Source organism: Lampetra planeri, unplaced genomic scaffold (genome assembly GCF_965212315.1).
Source record: "Lampetra planeri unplaced genomic scaffold, kcLamPlan1.2.h2 scaffold_603, whole genome shotgun sequence".
NCBI classification, from domain to species: Eukaryota; Metazoa; Chordata; class Hyperoartia; order Petromyzontiformes; family Petromyzontidae; genus Lampetra; species Lampetra planeri.
This window is the reverse complement of record NW_027615426.1, coordinates 4,596-20,881: the sequence shown is the minus strand read 5'-3', so window position 1 is coordinate 20,881 and position 16,286 is coordinate 4,596. Positions and strand designations below refer to the sequence as shown.

At 57.6% G+C, this 16,286-nt stretch overlaps 1 protein-coding gene across 1 annotated transcript; it reads left to right on the top strand.

Annotated features, from left to right (window-relative positions):
• The first annotated feature begins 1,664 nt into the window (after positions 1-1,664).
• Positions 1,665-11,241, top strand: LOC144741573 (keratin, type I cytoskeletal 19-like). The gene is made up of 8 exons (XM_078624088.1): positions 1,665-2,198; positions 2,914-2,996; positions 3,920-4,076; positions 5,450-5,614; positions 6,180-6,305; positions 7,367-7,587; positions 9,314-9,390; positions 11,174-11,241. Exons 1-8 carry the CDS (start codon positions 1,665-1,667, stop codon positions 11,239-11,241), a joined length of 1,431 nt encoding a protein of 476 aa, XP_078480214.1.
• Positions 11,242-16,286: the final 5,045 nt, after the last annotated feature.

The window sequence follows — 16,286 nt, the reverse complement described above, 5'->3', positions numbered from 1 at the left end:
TGTCCATCACCTGACTCTCACCTGTTCATCACCTGACTCTCACCTGTTCATCACCTGTTCATCACCTGACTCTCACTTGTTCATCACCTGACTCTCACCTGTTCATCGCCCGACTCTCACCTGTTCATCGCCTGACACTCACCTGTCCATCGCCTGACTCTCACCTGTCCATCGCCTGACCCTCACCTGTTCATCACCTGACTCTCACCTGTCCATCGCCTGACTCTCACCTGTCCATCGCCTGACTCTCACCTGTTCATCACCTGACTCTCACCTGTTCATCACCTGACTCTCACCTGTCCATCGCCTGACTCTCACCTGTCCATCGCCTGACTCTCACCTGTTCATCACCTGACTCTCACCTGTTCATCGCCTGACTCTCACCTGTTCATCACCTGACTCTCACCTGTCCATCGCCTGACTCTCACCTGTTCATCACCCAGATATCCTGTCCATCAACTATGAATCAACTCTCTTACCTGTCCATTACCTGTGCCGTCTGCCCATGACTTATTTCAGCTGTCCACCACGTGTCTCCCACATGTCCATCACGTGTCTCCCACATGTCCATCACGTGTCCATCACCTGTGTCTTCTGTCGACCACTTATTTCAGCTGTCCATCACGTGTCTGCCACGTGTAAATTGTCTGTCTCATCTGTTCATCACCCATCCATCAGCTGTCTGATCTGTTCATCAGCTGTCAATAATCTGTTCATCACCTGACTCTCACCTGTCCATCACCTGACTCTCACCTGTTCATCGCCTGACTCTCACCTGTTCATCACCTGACTCTCACCTGTTCATCGCCTGACCCTCACCTGTTCATCACCTGACTCTCACCTGTCCCATCACCTGACTCTCACCTCACCTGTTCATCACCTGACTCTCACCTGTCCATCACCTGACTCTCACCTGTCCATCACCTGAATCTCACCTGTTCATCACCTGACTCTCACCTGTTCATCGCCTGACTCTCACCTGTCCATCACCTGACTCTCACCTGTTCATCACCTGACTCTCACCTGTCTCCCCTGTCCACCACTTTATCCCTCGCCTGTTACACCCTGGGCCCAGCACCTGCCTTACCAATCACCTGCCCATCACATCTCGATCTTGTCTCACCTGGCTCACCCACACGCTCGCGTGTCTACTCACTCGCCCTTTGTGCTACGAAAAAAAGAGGCCATTGCCCGGAACGGCGCTTGTGCCAGGCTAGGTTGCATCTAAGGCCACCACCACACACACACACAAGACAACACCATCAACATCACACACACACAAGACAACACCATCAACATCACGCATACAAACGAACGGTGTTGTTGACCATCACCTGCCACCCCATCATCCCACCTCCACCCGGGCGTCAACAATCCGGGCTTAAGTGGCGTGGGCTCGCCTCCCGTAATGACCGCCGGTGCCAAAATCGCCGCGTCCCCGAATCAAAAACAATTACAGGCGTATAATGTCTCTCTGCTAATGGCCCCCCATCTGTGCCCCCCCCCACAACCTCTCTCCCCACGGCCTATAAAAACCCAGCTGCTCGGCAGACTCACCATCAAACGCTCAACTCCTTCCAGCCTTCAAGCTCTCCGCTCCTCTCTCTCTCAACGCAACTCCACACCTCGCTCACCACCTCCACCACCACCACTCACCACTCATCATGTCGTGCTCAGTGCGCAGCTGTCTGGCTCCCGGCCGCGGCTTCTCCTCCCGCTCGGTCGGCGTCACTTCGCGTCCCTTTCGCTCGGGGTTCACCGCGTGGAGTTCGGCCGGCGGATCCGCGCTCGGCGGCCTCGGGGGTGCCCGCAGCGCCTTCTGCTACCCGAGCCGCGGCGCTCCTTGCCGACCCCGCATGCGTCCTCCCACGCCCTGCATGCCCACCGTGCCGTGCGGGCCCCTGTTCGGGCCATGCGGGCCACTGACGGCAGCCGCGGCACCCTGCGGCGTCCTGCTCACCAACGAGAAGGAGGCGCTGCAGGATCTGAACGAGAGGCTGGCGGGCTACCTGGACAAGGTGCGCTACCTGGAGCAGGCAAACCAGGAGCTGGAGTGCAAGATCAAGGAGTTCCGCGCCAACAGCTGCATCGCTGAGCAGCAGTGGGAGCCGTGCATGGGCAACATCGAAGAGCTCATGGGACAGGTGAGCGGGGAGGACGCGGGGCAGGGAGTGAACGCGTGGCCAGTGCTGGCGTGGGTGAGAGGGCGGTGGTGAGTGTGGGGTTGTTCACGGGGTAGGTGAGGGGTAGGGGTGGTGAGTGTGGTGGTGAGACAGGTGAGGGTAGGGGTGGTGAGTGTGGGGGTGGGGCAGGTGAGGGTAGGGGTGGTGAGTGTGGTGGCGGGGCAGGTGAGGGTAGGGGTGGTGAGTGTGGTGGTGGGGCAGGTGAGGGTAGGGGTGGTGAGTGCGGTGGTGGGGCAGGTGAGGGTAGGGGTGGTGAGTGTGGTGGTGAGATAGGTGAGGGTAGGGGTGGTGAGTGTGGTGGTGGGGCAGGTGAGGGTAGGGGTGGTGATTGCGGTGGTGGGGCAGGTGAGGGTTAGGGGTGGTGAGTGTGGTGGTGGGAGAGGTGAGGGTAGGGGTGGTGAGTGCGGGGTTGTTCACGGGATAGGTGAGGGTGAGCGTTTGGTGGGTGCGGGGTCATGGACAAGGTGAGGTTGCGTGGTGGGTGAGAAGGTGAGCGTGGGGGTCTCCCCTAGGTCGACTCAGCCTCAAATGAGGCAGTCGCCCTCCGTTGTTGCTGGAGGGCGACTGCCTCCAACTGCCCAGTAGGAGCAGTAGCAGCAAACTCTTTGGTTCATTCGGTAAAGTCACGTAGGTAGAAAATAAAATAAATCACGACGTTTCGGACACCTCAGCTGACGTCACTCACACACACCTGTCCCCCGCCCCCCGCCCCCTGACCCCTGACCCCCAGGTGGAGGTGGCCACGCTGGAGAACACGCGGCTCGTGCTGGAGATCGACAACGCGCGACTCGCGTCCGAGGACTTCCGCATAAAGTGCGCGAGCCTCACCCACCCACCTACTCGCTCACCCACTCGCTCACCCACTCACCCACCCACCTACTCGCTCACCCACTCGCTCACCCACTCACCCACTCACCCACTCGCTCGCCCACTCACCCGCCCACAAACTCGCTCACCCACTCGCTCACCCACTCACCCACCCACCTACTCGCTCAACCACTCGCTCACCCACTCACCTACTCACGCACCCACCCACTCACCTATTCACCCACTCGCTCACCCACTCATCTACTCACCCACTCGTTCACCCACTCACCTACTCACCCACCCACTCGCTCACCCACTCACCTACTCACCCACTCGTTCACCCACTCACCTACTCACCCACTCGCTCACCCATTCACCTATTCACCCACTCGCTCACCCACTCACCTATTCACCCACTCGCTCACCCACTCACCTACTCACGCACCCACCCACTCACCTATTCACCCACTCGCTCACCAACTCGCCTACTCACCAAACACCCACTCACCTATTCACGCACCCATCCACCCACTCACCTATTCACCCACTCGCTCACCCACTCACCTATTCGCCCACTCGCTCACACACTCACCTACTCACGCACCCATTCACCCACTCATCTATTCACCCACTCGCTCACCCACTCACCTCCTCACGCACCCACCCACCCACTCACCCACCTACTCACTCACCCACTCACTCACCTATTTACCCACTCACTCACCTACTCATCCACCCACTGGCTCACCTACTCACCCGCCCACTCAACTCTGCCCTCACCTGTGCGCTTACCTGCACACTCACACGGGCACTGACCCGTATATCCCCTGACATTCACATGCACTCACCTCAATACTCACCCAAGCCCTCCTCTGCGCTGCCCTCCTGCCCTTCCCCCTGCCCTCTCCCCCGCTGCCCCCGCCCTCAAGGTGGGAGGCGGAGTCTGCCCTGCGCGAGACGGTGGAGGCGGACGCTCATGAGCTGCGCCGCCTGTCGGCTGAGTACTGCGCGTGCCGCAACCAGCTGGCGTGCGAGCAGAACGTGCTGCAGGGAGAGATCCACACGCTCAAGGACCATCACCGCGGGGTGGGGAGGGGGGGCACGCGGGGGGAGGGACACGGGGGGGAGGCACGGGGGTGGGACACGGGGGGGGGGGGAGACACGGTGGGGCGGGGAGACACGGGAGGGGAGGGCACGCGGGGGAGGGGGGGAGACACGGGGGGGAGGCACGGGGGGGGGGAGGCACGGGGGGGGGGAGGCACGGGGGGGGGGGAGGGACACGGGGGAGGGAGGCACGGGGGGGGGGAGGCACGGGGAGGGGTGGAGACACGGGGGGGAGGGAGACACGGGGGGGGAGGCACGGGGGGGGGGGGGGAGGCACGGGGAGGGGTGGAGACACGGGGGGGGGGAGGCACGGGGAGGGGTGGAGACACGGGGGGGGGGGGGGAGACACGGGGGGGGGGGGGGACAAGGGGGAGGGAGGCATGGGTGTTGGAGGGACGGGGAGACACGGGGGGGAACACGGGGGGGGAGGGACACGGGGGAGGGAGGCACGGGTGTTGGAGGTGGGGGGCGATAACACGGGGAGACACGGGGAGGGAATTCGGGGTGGGGGATACGGGGGAGAGGGGTCTCGGGGCACGGGGGGGGAGACACGGGGAGGGACACATGGGGAGAGAGAGAGACAATTGGGCATGGGTGAGAGAGACACGGGGACACGGCGGGGGGAGACATTGGGACACTTGGAGAAACTCGGGGGGGAAAACACAGAGACAGACACATGGGCACGTGGGGGAGACTGCTGGACATCTGTGAAAAAAAGAGCTTTATAGCTCATCGGATTCCTCCAGTATGAATACATATTTAGATTTCTGAGACACTTCTTGAACACGGCGAGAGAGACACGGGGGGTGAGAGAGAGAGAGACACGGGGGGTAAGAGAGAGAGACACGGGGGGTGAGAGAGAGAGACACGGGGGGTGAGAGAGAGAGACACGGGGGGTGAGAGAGAGAGACACGGGGGGTGAGAGAGAGAGACACGGGGGGTGAGAGAGAGAGACACGGGGGTGAGAGAGAGAGACACGGGGGGTGAGAGAGAGAGACACGGGGGGTGAGAGAGAGACACGGGGGGTGAGAGAGAGAGACACGGGGGGTGAGAGAGAGAGAGACACGGGGGGTGAGAGAGAGAGACACGGGGGGTGAGAGAGAGAGACACGGGGGGTGAGAGAGAGAGACACGGGGGGTGAGAGAGAGAGACACGGGGGGTGAGAGAGAGAGACACGGGGGTGAGAGAGAGAGACACGGGGGGTGAGAGAGAGAGACACGGGGGGTGAGAGAGAGAGACACTGGGGGTGAGAGAGAGAGAGACACGGGGGTGGTGGTGGTAGTGGTGGAGGTGAAATAACCCCAGCTGTTTGCTGTCGCCGGCGGTGCTGTGCGTGGTGGTGGTGACGTCCGCAGGAGATGGAGTCGCTCCGCATGGACTACAGCAGCTCCACCACCAAGGTGGAGATGGACAACTCCCCCGGGGCCGACACGGCCGGTATCATCAGCGAGATCCGCGCGCAGTACGAGACCATGATCCACAACAACCGCCACGAGGCCGAGTGCATGCTGCACAGCAAGGTATGCAGCGGCTCGCCAACAACAACAACAACACGAGCAGCAACAACAACAACAACAACAACATCAACACCACCAACAACACTCTCATTAATAACACCAACAACACTCACAACACGTCCATCATCAACAACAACACCACTAACAACAACACCACTAACAACAACAACACGAGCAGCAACAACAACACGAGCACCACCAGCAACACCAACAGCGCCACTAACAACAACAACATCATCATGACCATCACCACCACCACCACCAACACCAGTAACACCACCACCAACAACACCACAAACAACAACACCAACAACATTATCATGAACACCACCACCAACACCAGCAACACCAGGAACAATAACAACACCATCAGGAACATCACGAACACCACCACCAACATCATCAGCACCACCAACATAATCAGCATCACCATCTCTGCACTCATATCTCCTCCACGTTCATGTCTCTGTGCCCCCACCGTGTCTCCACTTTGCCCCCACTCTGACCACCCCCCCCCCCTCGTGTGTCTCCCACATTTCCCCCTGCCCCCCCCTGCCCCCCCCATCAGCTGGAGGCTGCCGAGGCATCGGCGGTGCACTCCCACGGGGAGCTGTCGGCCGCGAAGAGCCAGGTTCACCACCTGCGTCAACAGTTCCAGACGCTGGAGGTGGAGATGGAGTCGCTCCGTAGCGCGGTAAGCGACGACGGGGGGGGGGGCACGGATGGGGTGGGGGGGGGCACGGATCTGGCTCGCACAGAGCCACCCTAGGGCACGTAGAGCCACACAGGCACAGATCGATCATAGGGTTCATAGAGCCACGCCGAGGAACAGAGTCATCCTAAGGCTCACAGAGCCACACAGAGGAACAGTCATCATATGGCTCACAGAGCCACACAGAGGAACAGAGTCACTCTAAGGCTCACAGAGCCACACAGAGGAACAGAGACATCATAGGGTTCACAGAGCCACACAGAGGAATAGAGTAATTCTAAGGCTCACAGAGCCACGCAGAGGAACAGTCATCATATGGCTCACAGAGCCAGACAGAGGAATAGAGTCATTATAGGGCTCACAGAGCCACACAGAGGAATAGAGTCATTCTAAGGCTCACAGAGCCACGCAGAGGAACAGTCATCATATGGCTCACAGAGCCAGACAGAGGAATAGAGTCATTATAGGGCTCACAGAGCCACACAGAGGAATAGAGTCATTCTAAGGCTCACAGAGCCACACAGAGGAACAGAGACATCATAGGGTTCAGAGAGCCACACAGAGGAACAGAGTCATTCTAAGGCTCACAGAGCCACGCAGAGGAACAGAGACATCATGGGGCTCACAGAGCCACACAGAGGAACAGAGTCATTCTAAGGCTCACAGAGCCACGCAGAGGAACAGAGACATCATGGGGCTCACAGAGCCACACAGAGGAACAGAGCCATCATGGGGTTCACAAAAGCCACGAAAAGACTTAGAGCCACCCTAAGGCTCACAGAGCCACACAGAGGAACAGAGTCACTCTAAGGCTCACAGAGCCATTCTTTGGCTCGTCGGAGCCACACAGAGGAACAGAGTCATCATGGGGTTCACAGAGCCACACAGAGGTACAGAGCCATCATAGAGCCACCCTAAGGCTCACAGAGCCACACAGAGGAACACAGAACCACCACACGATCACCTGGTGGCTCCCACGTGACACCTCTCCCCCCCTCCCACCCCGTACCCCTTCTCTGCCGCTCTGCTCCCCGCAACGGCAGAACGCGACGCTGGAGGACAACCTTGCCGAGACGGAGGAGCGCTTCAGCGTGGAGGTGCGCAGCCTGGCCGAGGTTCTGTCGCGTCTGGAGGCTGAGTACTCGGACGTGCGCGCCAACGTGGAGCGTCAGCTGCACGAGTACGAGTCGCTGCTCAACATCAAGATGGGTCTGGAGATGGAGATTTCCACCTACAAGTGTCTCATCGAGGGCGAGGACTCGAGGTGAGGAGAGGGTTGGGGGCAGGAGAGGTTTGTGCGCGCGTGTGTATGTGCGTGTGTGTATGTGTGTGTGTATGTGTGTGTGTATGTGTGTGTGTATGTGTGTGTGTATGTGTGTGTGTATGTGTGTGTGTATGCGTGTGTATGTGTGTGTATGCGTGTGTATGTGTGTGTGTATGTGTGTGTATGCAGTAGGTGGGGAGCGGTGGGTGTAGCGGTTAGCGCGCTGCGCTATGAACCTGGCGACCCGGGTTCAATTCCCGCTCACGGCCAACACCAGTGACGATTATCTGAACCGGTCCTGGGCCTCCCCTAGGTCGACTCAGCCTTAAATGAGTACCTGGTGCGGTGTGTAAACATCGCCACTGGGGAGACAAAGGCGGTCGGGCGTGGTGCTGGCCACCCACCCCCTCGTGTACCGTTCCGGCCTTCATTGGTGCTCGCTAACAGCACTTGCCCCTACAGTCTGTTAAGGCTACACGGGGGATCTTTGTATGCAATGCCTGTAGCACATGATGTTATAAAGGGGGCTCTAAATAAGAATTAAAAAAACGCGTAAATATTAAAAAAACATTTTTTTACTTGCATAGTAAATTAATTGTATTTTTTCATTTTGCTATACGGCCAGATAATACGACAAATCGGTGACCTTAAACCCCCGGTCGTTCATAAAAGTTGAAGGCGGTGTAGTACTATAGTAATAGAGCAAGTGCAGAATCACTGAACCGGGATTGATAGCTTGAAAGCATTTAGCGCGGGGCCCTTGAAAGTGCGGGGCCCGTAGCATGTGTATGGGCGAGTGGGTGGGTGAGTGAGTGGGTGAGTGTATGGGCGAGTGAGTGGGTGTATGGGCGAGTGGGTGGGTAAGTGCGTGGGTGAGTGAGTGTATGGGCGAGTGGGTGGGTGAGTGAGTGGGTGAGTGTATGGGCGAGTGAGTGGGTGTATGGGCGAGTGGGTGGGTAAGTGCGTGGGTGAGTGAGTGTATGGGCGAGTGGGTGGGTGAGTGAGTGGGTGAGTGTATGGGCGAGTGGGTGGGTAAGTGCGTGGGTGAGTGAGTGTATGGGCGAGTGGGTGGGTGAGTGAGTGGGTGAGTGTATGGGCGAGTGGGTGGGTAAGTGCGTGGGTGAGTGAGTGTATGGGCGAGTGGGTGGGTGAGTGGGCGAGTGAGTGTATGGGCGAGTGGGTGAGTGAGTGGGTAAGTGTATGGGCGAGTGGGTGAGTGAGTGAGTGTATGTATGGGCGAGTGGGTGAGTGAGTGGGTGTATGGGCGAGTGGGTGGGTGAGTGAGTGGGTGAGTGGGTGTATGGGCGAGTGGGTGAGTGAGTGGGTGTATGGGCGAGTGGGTGAGTGAGTGAGTGGGTGAGTGGGTGTATGGGCGAGTGGGTGAGTGAGTGGGTGTATGGGCGAGTGGGTGAGTGAGTGGGCGAGTGAGTGTATGGGCGAGTGGGTGAGTGAGTGAGTGGGTGTATGGGCGAGTGGGTGTGCGAGTGAGTGTATGTATGGGCGAGTGGGTGAGTGAGTGGGTGTATGGGCGAGTGGGTGAGTGAGTGAGTGAGTGGGTGTATGGGCGAGTGGGTGAGTGAGCGAGTGAGTGTATGGGCGAGTGGGTGAGTGAGTGGGTGAGCGAGTGAGTGAGTGTATGGGCGAGTGGGTGAGTGAGTGAGTGTATGGGTGAGTGGGCGAGTGGGTGAGTGAGCCGGCGTGTGCGGCGCTGTGTGTGGTGCTGCAGGCTGAGCAGTGAGGTTCGCTGTAACCCCGCGTGCTGCGGCTCCAGCAGAGTCTGCTCCTCGCTGCCCATGCCTTGCGGTGAGAACATAGCATACACACACATAGCATACACACACACATAGCATACACACACACATAGCATACACACACACATAGCATACACACACACATAGCATACACACACACACAGCATACACACACACATAGCATACACACACACATAGCATACACACACACATAGCATACACACACACATAGCATACACACACACATAGCATACACACACACATAGCATACACACACACATAGCATACACACACACATAGCATACACACACACATAGCATACACACACACACACACAGCATACACACATAGCATACACACACACACATAGCATACACACACACATAGTACACACACACAGCATACACACACACATAGCATACACACACACATAGCATACACACATAGCATACACACACACATAGCATACACACACACATAGCATACACACACACATAGCATACACACACACATAGCATACACACACACACACACACAGCATACACACATAGCATACACACACACACATAGCATACACACACACATAGTACACACACACAGCATACACACACACATAGCATACACACACACACATAGCATACACACATAGCATACACACACACATAGCATACACACACACATAGCATACACACACACATAGCATACACACACACATAGCATACACACACACACACACAGCATACACACATAGCATACACACACACACATAGCATACACACACACATAGTACACACACACAGCATACACACACACATAGCATACACACACACATAGCATACACACATAGCATACACACACACATAGCATACACACACACATAGCATACACACACACATAGCATACACACACACATAGCATACACACACACATAGCATACACACATAGCATACACACACACATAGCATACACACATAGCATACACACATAGCATACACACACACATAGCATACACACACACATAGCATACACACACACATAGCATACACACACACATAGCATACACACACACATAGCATACACACACACATAGCATACACACACATAGTACACACACATAGTACACACACATAGCATACACACACACACATAGCATACACACACATAGCATACACACACATAGTACACACACACAGCACACACACACACATAGCATACACACACACATAGCATACACACACACATAGCATACACACATAGCATACACACACACACAGCATACACACATTGCGTGCAGAACCTACGACACACACAGCATACACACACACAGCATGCACACACAGCATACATACACATTGTATACACACATAGCATACACACATTGCGTGCAGAACCTACGACACACACAGCATACACACGCAACATACACACAGCATACACAAACATGGCATATACAAGCAACATACACACAGCATACACAAACATAGCATACACAAGCAACATACACACAGCATACACAAACATAGCATACACAAACACAGCACACACAGCATATACAAACATAGCATACACAAGCAACATACACACAGCATACACAAGCAACATACACACAGAATACACAAACATAGCATACACAAACACAGCATACACAAGCAACATACACACAGCATACACAAACACAGCACACACGTGACACAGCTCACCCCCCCCCCCCCGCTCACCCCTGTCCGTGCCCCCCACCCTTGCCCCCCCCTCCTCTCCCCCCCTCTTGCCCCTCCCTCTTGCCCCCCCCCTTTTGCCCCTCCCCCTCTCTTGCCCCCCCTCTCCCCCCCCCGCAGGCAAGGATCCGTGCAGCCTGAACGTGTGCTCCTCGGGGCCCGTGTGCACCATGCCGTGCCTGAAGTGAGCAGCCAAACCCCCGAGACCCCCACCCACCCACCCCCCTTACTGGGGGGGGGTCCACAAGAGGGGTCCCACGTGGGACCCCACACACACAGAGAGTGAGAGACGCACACAGAAGAGACACGGGGGGGGGGGGGGGGGGTGAGCGTTCGGCCGCACAGCTGACGAACAGCCCCCCACGCTCTCGAACAACCGCATGGAGGGGGTGGGCCACTCACACATCACCCTGACCCCATAGGGCCCTATCACACCCTGACCCCATAGGGTCCACTCATTCCCTGATCCCACAGGGCCCACTCATACCGTGACCCCATAGGGTCCACTCATACCCTGATCCCACAGGGCCCACTCATACCGTGACCCCATAGGGTCCACTCATACCCTGACCCCACAGGGCCCACTCACACACTGTCACCGTGGGGCCCACTCATATCGTGACCCCACAGGGCCCACTCATACCGTGACCCCATAGGGTCCACTCATACTCTGTCACCGTGGGGCCCGCTCACACCCTGACCCCATAGGGCCCACTCACATCCTGACCCCACAGGGCCCACTCATACCGTGACCCCATAGGTTCCACTCACACTCTGATCCCATAGGTTCCAATTCACACCCTGACCTGATAGGGCCCACTCACACCGTGACCCCATAGGGCCCCACTCACACCGCGGGACCCCACTCACACCCACTCCGACCCCAGCAATCGGCTCAGCCGGTTCCATTGACGCAGCAGCCGCGGCTGTGCGCAGACCTCCACTCTCGTCCGCCCGTGTTGGTGGGAGCCCTCATTCACCTCGTTACCCCCCCGCCCCCCCGCCCCGCCCCCCGGTGTAACGAGGTGTCACGTGGGGCAACCTCGTCAGCCTCACCTCACCCCGCCTCCTCCAACACCCACTCACCCACCCACCCACTCACCCACCCACACAGCGTCTCTCTGCGTTGCTGTCCTCTTGACTCAAATAAAACTCCTGCTGCAAACCAGAGCTGCCTCTCCGTGTCTGTGTGTGTGTGTCTGTGTGTGTGTGTCTGTGTGTGTGTGTGACTGTGTGTGTGTGTCTGTGTGTGTGTGTGACCGTGTGTGTGTGTGTGTGACCGTGTGTGTGTGACCGTGTGTGTGTGACCGTGTGTGTGTGATTGTGTGTGTGTGTGACTGTGTGTTTGTGTCTGTGTGTGTGTGTGTCTGTGTGTGTGTGTCAGGTTCATAGCGCTATGCTGCGCTATGAACCTGGCGACCCGGGTTCGATTCCCGCTCACGGCCAACACCAGTGACGATTATCTGAACCTGTCCTGGGCCTCCTCTAGGTCGACTCAGCCTTAAATGAGTACCTGGTGCGGTGTGTAAACATCGCCACTGGGGAGACAAAGGCGGTCAGGCGTGGTGCTGGCCACCCACCCCCTCGTGTACCGTTCCGGCCTTAATAGGTGCTCGCTAACAGCATTTGCCCCTGCAGTCTGTTAAGGCTATACGGGGAATCTTTATCTTTGTGTGTCTGTGTGTGACTGTGTGTGTGTCTGTGTGTGTGTGTCTGTGTGTGTCTGTGTGTGTGTGTGTCTGTGTGTCTGTGTGTCTGTGTCTGTGCGTGTGTGACTGTGCGTGTGTGTCTGTGCGTGTGTGTCTGTGTGTGTGTCTGCGTGTGTGTGACTGCGTGTGTATGTCTGTGTGTGTGTGTGTCTGTCTGTGTGTCTGTCTGTGTGTGTCTGTGTGTGTGTCTGTGTGTGTGTGTGACTGTGTGTGTGTCTGTGTGTCTGTCTGTGTGTGTGTCTGTCTGTGTGTGTGTCTGTGCGTGTGTGTCTGTGTGTGTGTGACTGTGTGTGTCTGTGTGTGTGTCTGTCTGTGTGTCTGTCTGTGTGTGTGTGTCTGTGTGTGTGTCTGTGCGTGATCGCCACTGGGGAGACAAAGGCGGCCACCCACCCTCCGGATGTGCTCTTTCTCGCTGACGACGCTTGCCTCGACAGCCTGTTCAGGCTACACGGGGGATCGTTGTCTTTGTGCGATCGCCACCGGGGAGACAAAGGCGGCCGGGCGTGGTGCTGACCACCCATCCTCCCTCGTGTGCCGTGTCGGCCTTCGCTAGTTGCTCGCTGTTGGTGGGGAGCGGCAGCGTCGTGGTTAGCGCACAGCGCCAGGAACCCGGTGACCCAAGTTCGTGACAGCGAATATCTTGAACCGGGGGTCTGGGTCTCTCCTAGGTCGGCTCAGCCTCAATTAAGTGCCCGCTATGGTGTGTAAACTTGAGCACTGGTAAAGAGACAAAGGCAGCCGGGTGTGCCGTTGGCCACACCACCCAATTCATAGGTGCTCGTTCACAAAGAGCACTTTGCCCCAACAGTATGTCAAAGGCTATACGGGGGATCTTTGTCTTTGTTTGTGTATTCTACCGGTGGCACCCCCCCCCCCCTCATGTCATCAGTCAGCGGGGCAACCCTCGCTGCTCGCCTCTCATGGACAGCAGCGACGACATCCAGCGAAACTCCACTGGGGATTCATCTTCTTGGTTCTTTCGGTAAATTCATTCTTCACCTGATGACGGCTGCTTGCGTTGTGGCCGAAACGTCGTGAGAATTATTTTATTACGTTGCATTTTTATTATTTTATTACTTCCCTTCTACGTGACTTTACCGAAAGAACCAAGAAGATGAATCCCTGCAGTCACGAAAGCTTTAAATCGAAACTCCACAGGGGATGTCCAGTGGCTTCATCTCTCTTTATAAACCGGCTCAAGCCTCCCCTAAACCACGTGACTTCTGTCCCCCCCCCCCTCTGAACCCCTCCCACGTGATCTACATAACTCCACCTCTCTTTGTAAACCGGCTCAAGCCTCCCGTGAACCACGTGGCTTCTATGGCCACGCCCCCCACTCTGAACCCCTCCTACGTAATCTTCAGAGCTCCGCCTCTCTTCATAAACCAGCTCAAGCCTCCCCTAAACCACGTGACTTATGTGCCTCCCCCCCCCCTTTGATCCCCTCCCACGTGATCTACAGAGCTCCGCCTCTCTTTATAAACCAGCTCAAGCCCCCCGTGAACCACGTGACTTCTATGGACACGCCCCCCCACTCTGCACCCCTCTCGTCTCCCCGCCCACTGTGAGAACAGAAGCCGTTCCTCGTCCTCTGTGCAGCAGCAGCGGCAGCAGCAGCTGCAGCAGCAGCGGCAGCAGCAGTAGTAGTAGCAGCAGCAGCAGTAGCAGCAGCAGCAGCAGTAGCAGCAGTAGTAGCAGCAGCAGTAGCAGCAGCAGCAACAGTAGTAGCAGCAGCAGTAGCAGCAGTAGTAGCAGCAGCAGTAGCAGCAGCAGCAACAGTAGCAGCAGCAGCAGTAGCAGCAGTAGTAGCAGCAGCAGTAGCAGCAGTAGCAGCAGTAGTAGCAGCAGCAGCAGTAGCAGCAGTAGTAGCAGCAGCAGTAGCAGCAGCAGCAACAGTAGTAGCAGCAGCAGTAGCAGCAGCAGTAGCAGCAGCAGTAGTAGTAGCAGCAGCAGTAGTAGTAGCAGCAGCAGCAACAGTAGTAGCAGCAGCAGCAGCAGTAGTAACAGCAGTAGTAGCAGCAGCAGCAGTAGCAGCAGCAGTAGTAGCAGCAGCAGTAGCAGCAGCAGCAGCATCGAAGCCCCGCACGCAGCCTCCTCCTGCTGCCTCTCCTCATCTCTCCTGCACCCTCTGCTCCCGTTTCTCCGTTCCCTCTCCATCCTCTTGATCTCATTTCCCATCGCTTCTCTTCTCTCATCCGTCTCCCGTCTCGCTCGGGCTAGTCTATGGGTGGGTGGGGGGGTCTATGGGCAGTGTTAGTCTACGGGCAGTTTGTATGTGTGTGTGTGTTGAACTTCTTTCGCACCGTACGTAGCTAATCTGGCGGTGCAGGGGATGGACAATAACAAAACTAAAAATACAAAGTGGTACTCAAGCGATGAGTTTTCAATCGAGGTGATGATTCAAAAGTGCGGAGCTCTCAGTGGCATCCCAAACACATTCCTCCTGCGGAGGGAGCTGGTAGGAACGTCGGGTTGCTCGGTCAATGGCCAGGGTCAACGGCGGCGTGGTGTATTCCGCAGATATGCCCGACTGTGAGGGCGGGCACAAGCCGGCGTGAGTAGGTGAAACGTTGAGTTTTATAAGGGCACCACGGGGTGACCAGCCCCTCCCCTCCCACCTTCCACCCAGCCCCACCCTCCCCACCCCCACCCAGCCCCACCCTCCCCACGCAGCCCCTCCCCACCCTCCCCTCTCCACCCAGCCCCACCCCCTCCCATTTCTGGATGCACGACGGACGGACGGACACAATAATCCCCTGTGGGCTGATGGAACCAGGTGGTTCCTACCAGTATTCAACGTCTCCACACCTGGACAGCGCCACCCATACCCACATCGGGGGTCTAACCTGCTCCCTGTCACGTGGTGTAGGGGTCTACAGCAGGGGGAGTGGGAGTCGCATCGGGGGTCACCCTCCTCCCTGTCACGTGGTGCAGGGGGAGTGGGAGTCGCATCGGGGGTCTCCTTGCTCCCTGTCACGTGGTGCAGGGGGAGTGGGAGCCCCATCGGGGGTCTCCCTGCTCCCTGTCACGTGGTGCAGGGGGAGTGGGAGCCCCATCGGGGGTCTCCCTGCTCCCTGTCACGTGGTGCAGGGGGAGTGGGAGTCGCATCGGGGGTCTCCTTGCTCCCTGTCACGTGGTGCAGGGGGAGTGGGAGCCCCATCGGGGGTCTCCCTGCTCCCTGTCACGTGGTGCAGGGGGAGTGGGAGCCCCATCGGGGGTCTCCCTGCTCCCTGTCACGTGGTGCAGGGGGAGTGGGAGTCGCATCGGGGGTCTCCTTGCTCCCTGTCACGTGGTGCAGGGGGAGTGGGAGGCGCATCGGGGGTCTCTCTGCTCCCTGTCACGTGGTGCAGGGGGAGTGGGAGGCGCATCGGGGGTCTCTCTGCTCCCTGTCACGTGGTGCAGGGGGAGTGGGAGTCCCATCGGGGGTCTCCCTGCTCCCTGTCACGTGGTGCAGGGGGAGTGGGAGTCGCATCGGGGGTCTCCATCCTCCCTGTCACGTGGTGCAGGGGGAGTGGGAGCCGCAT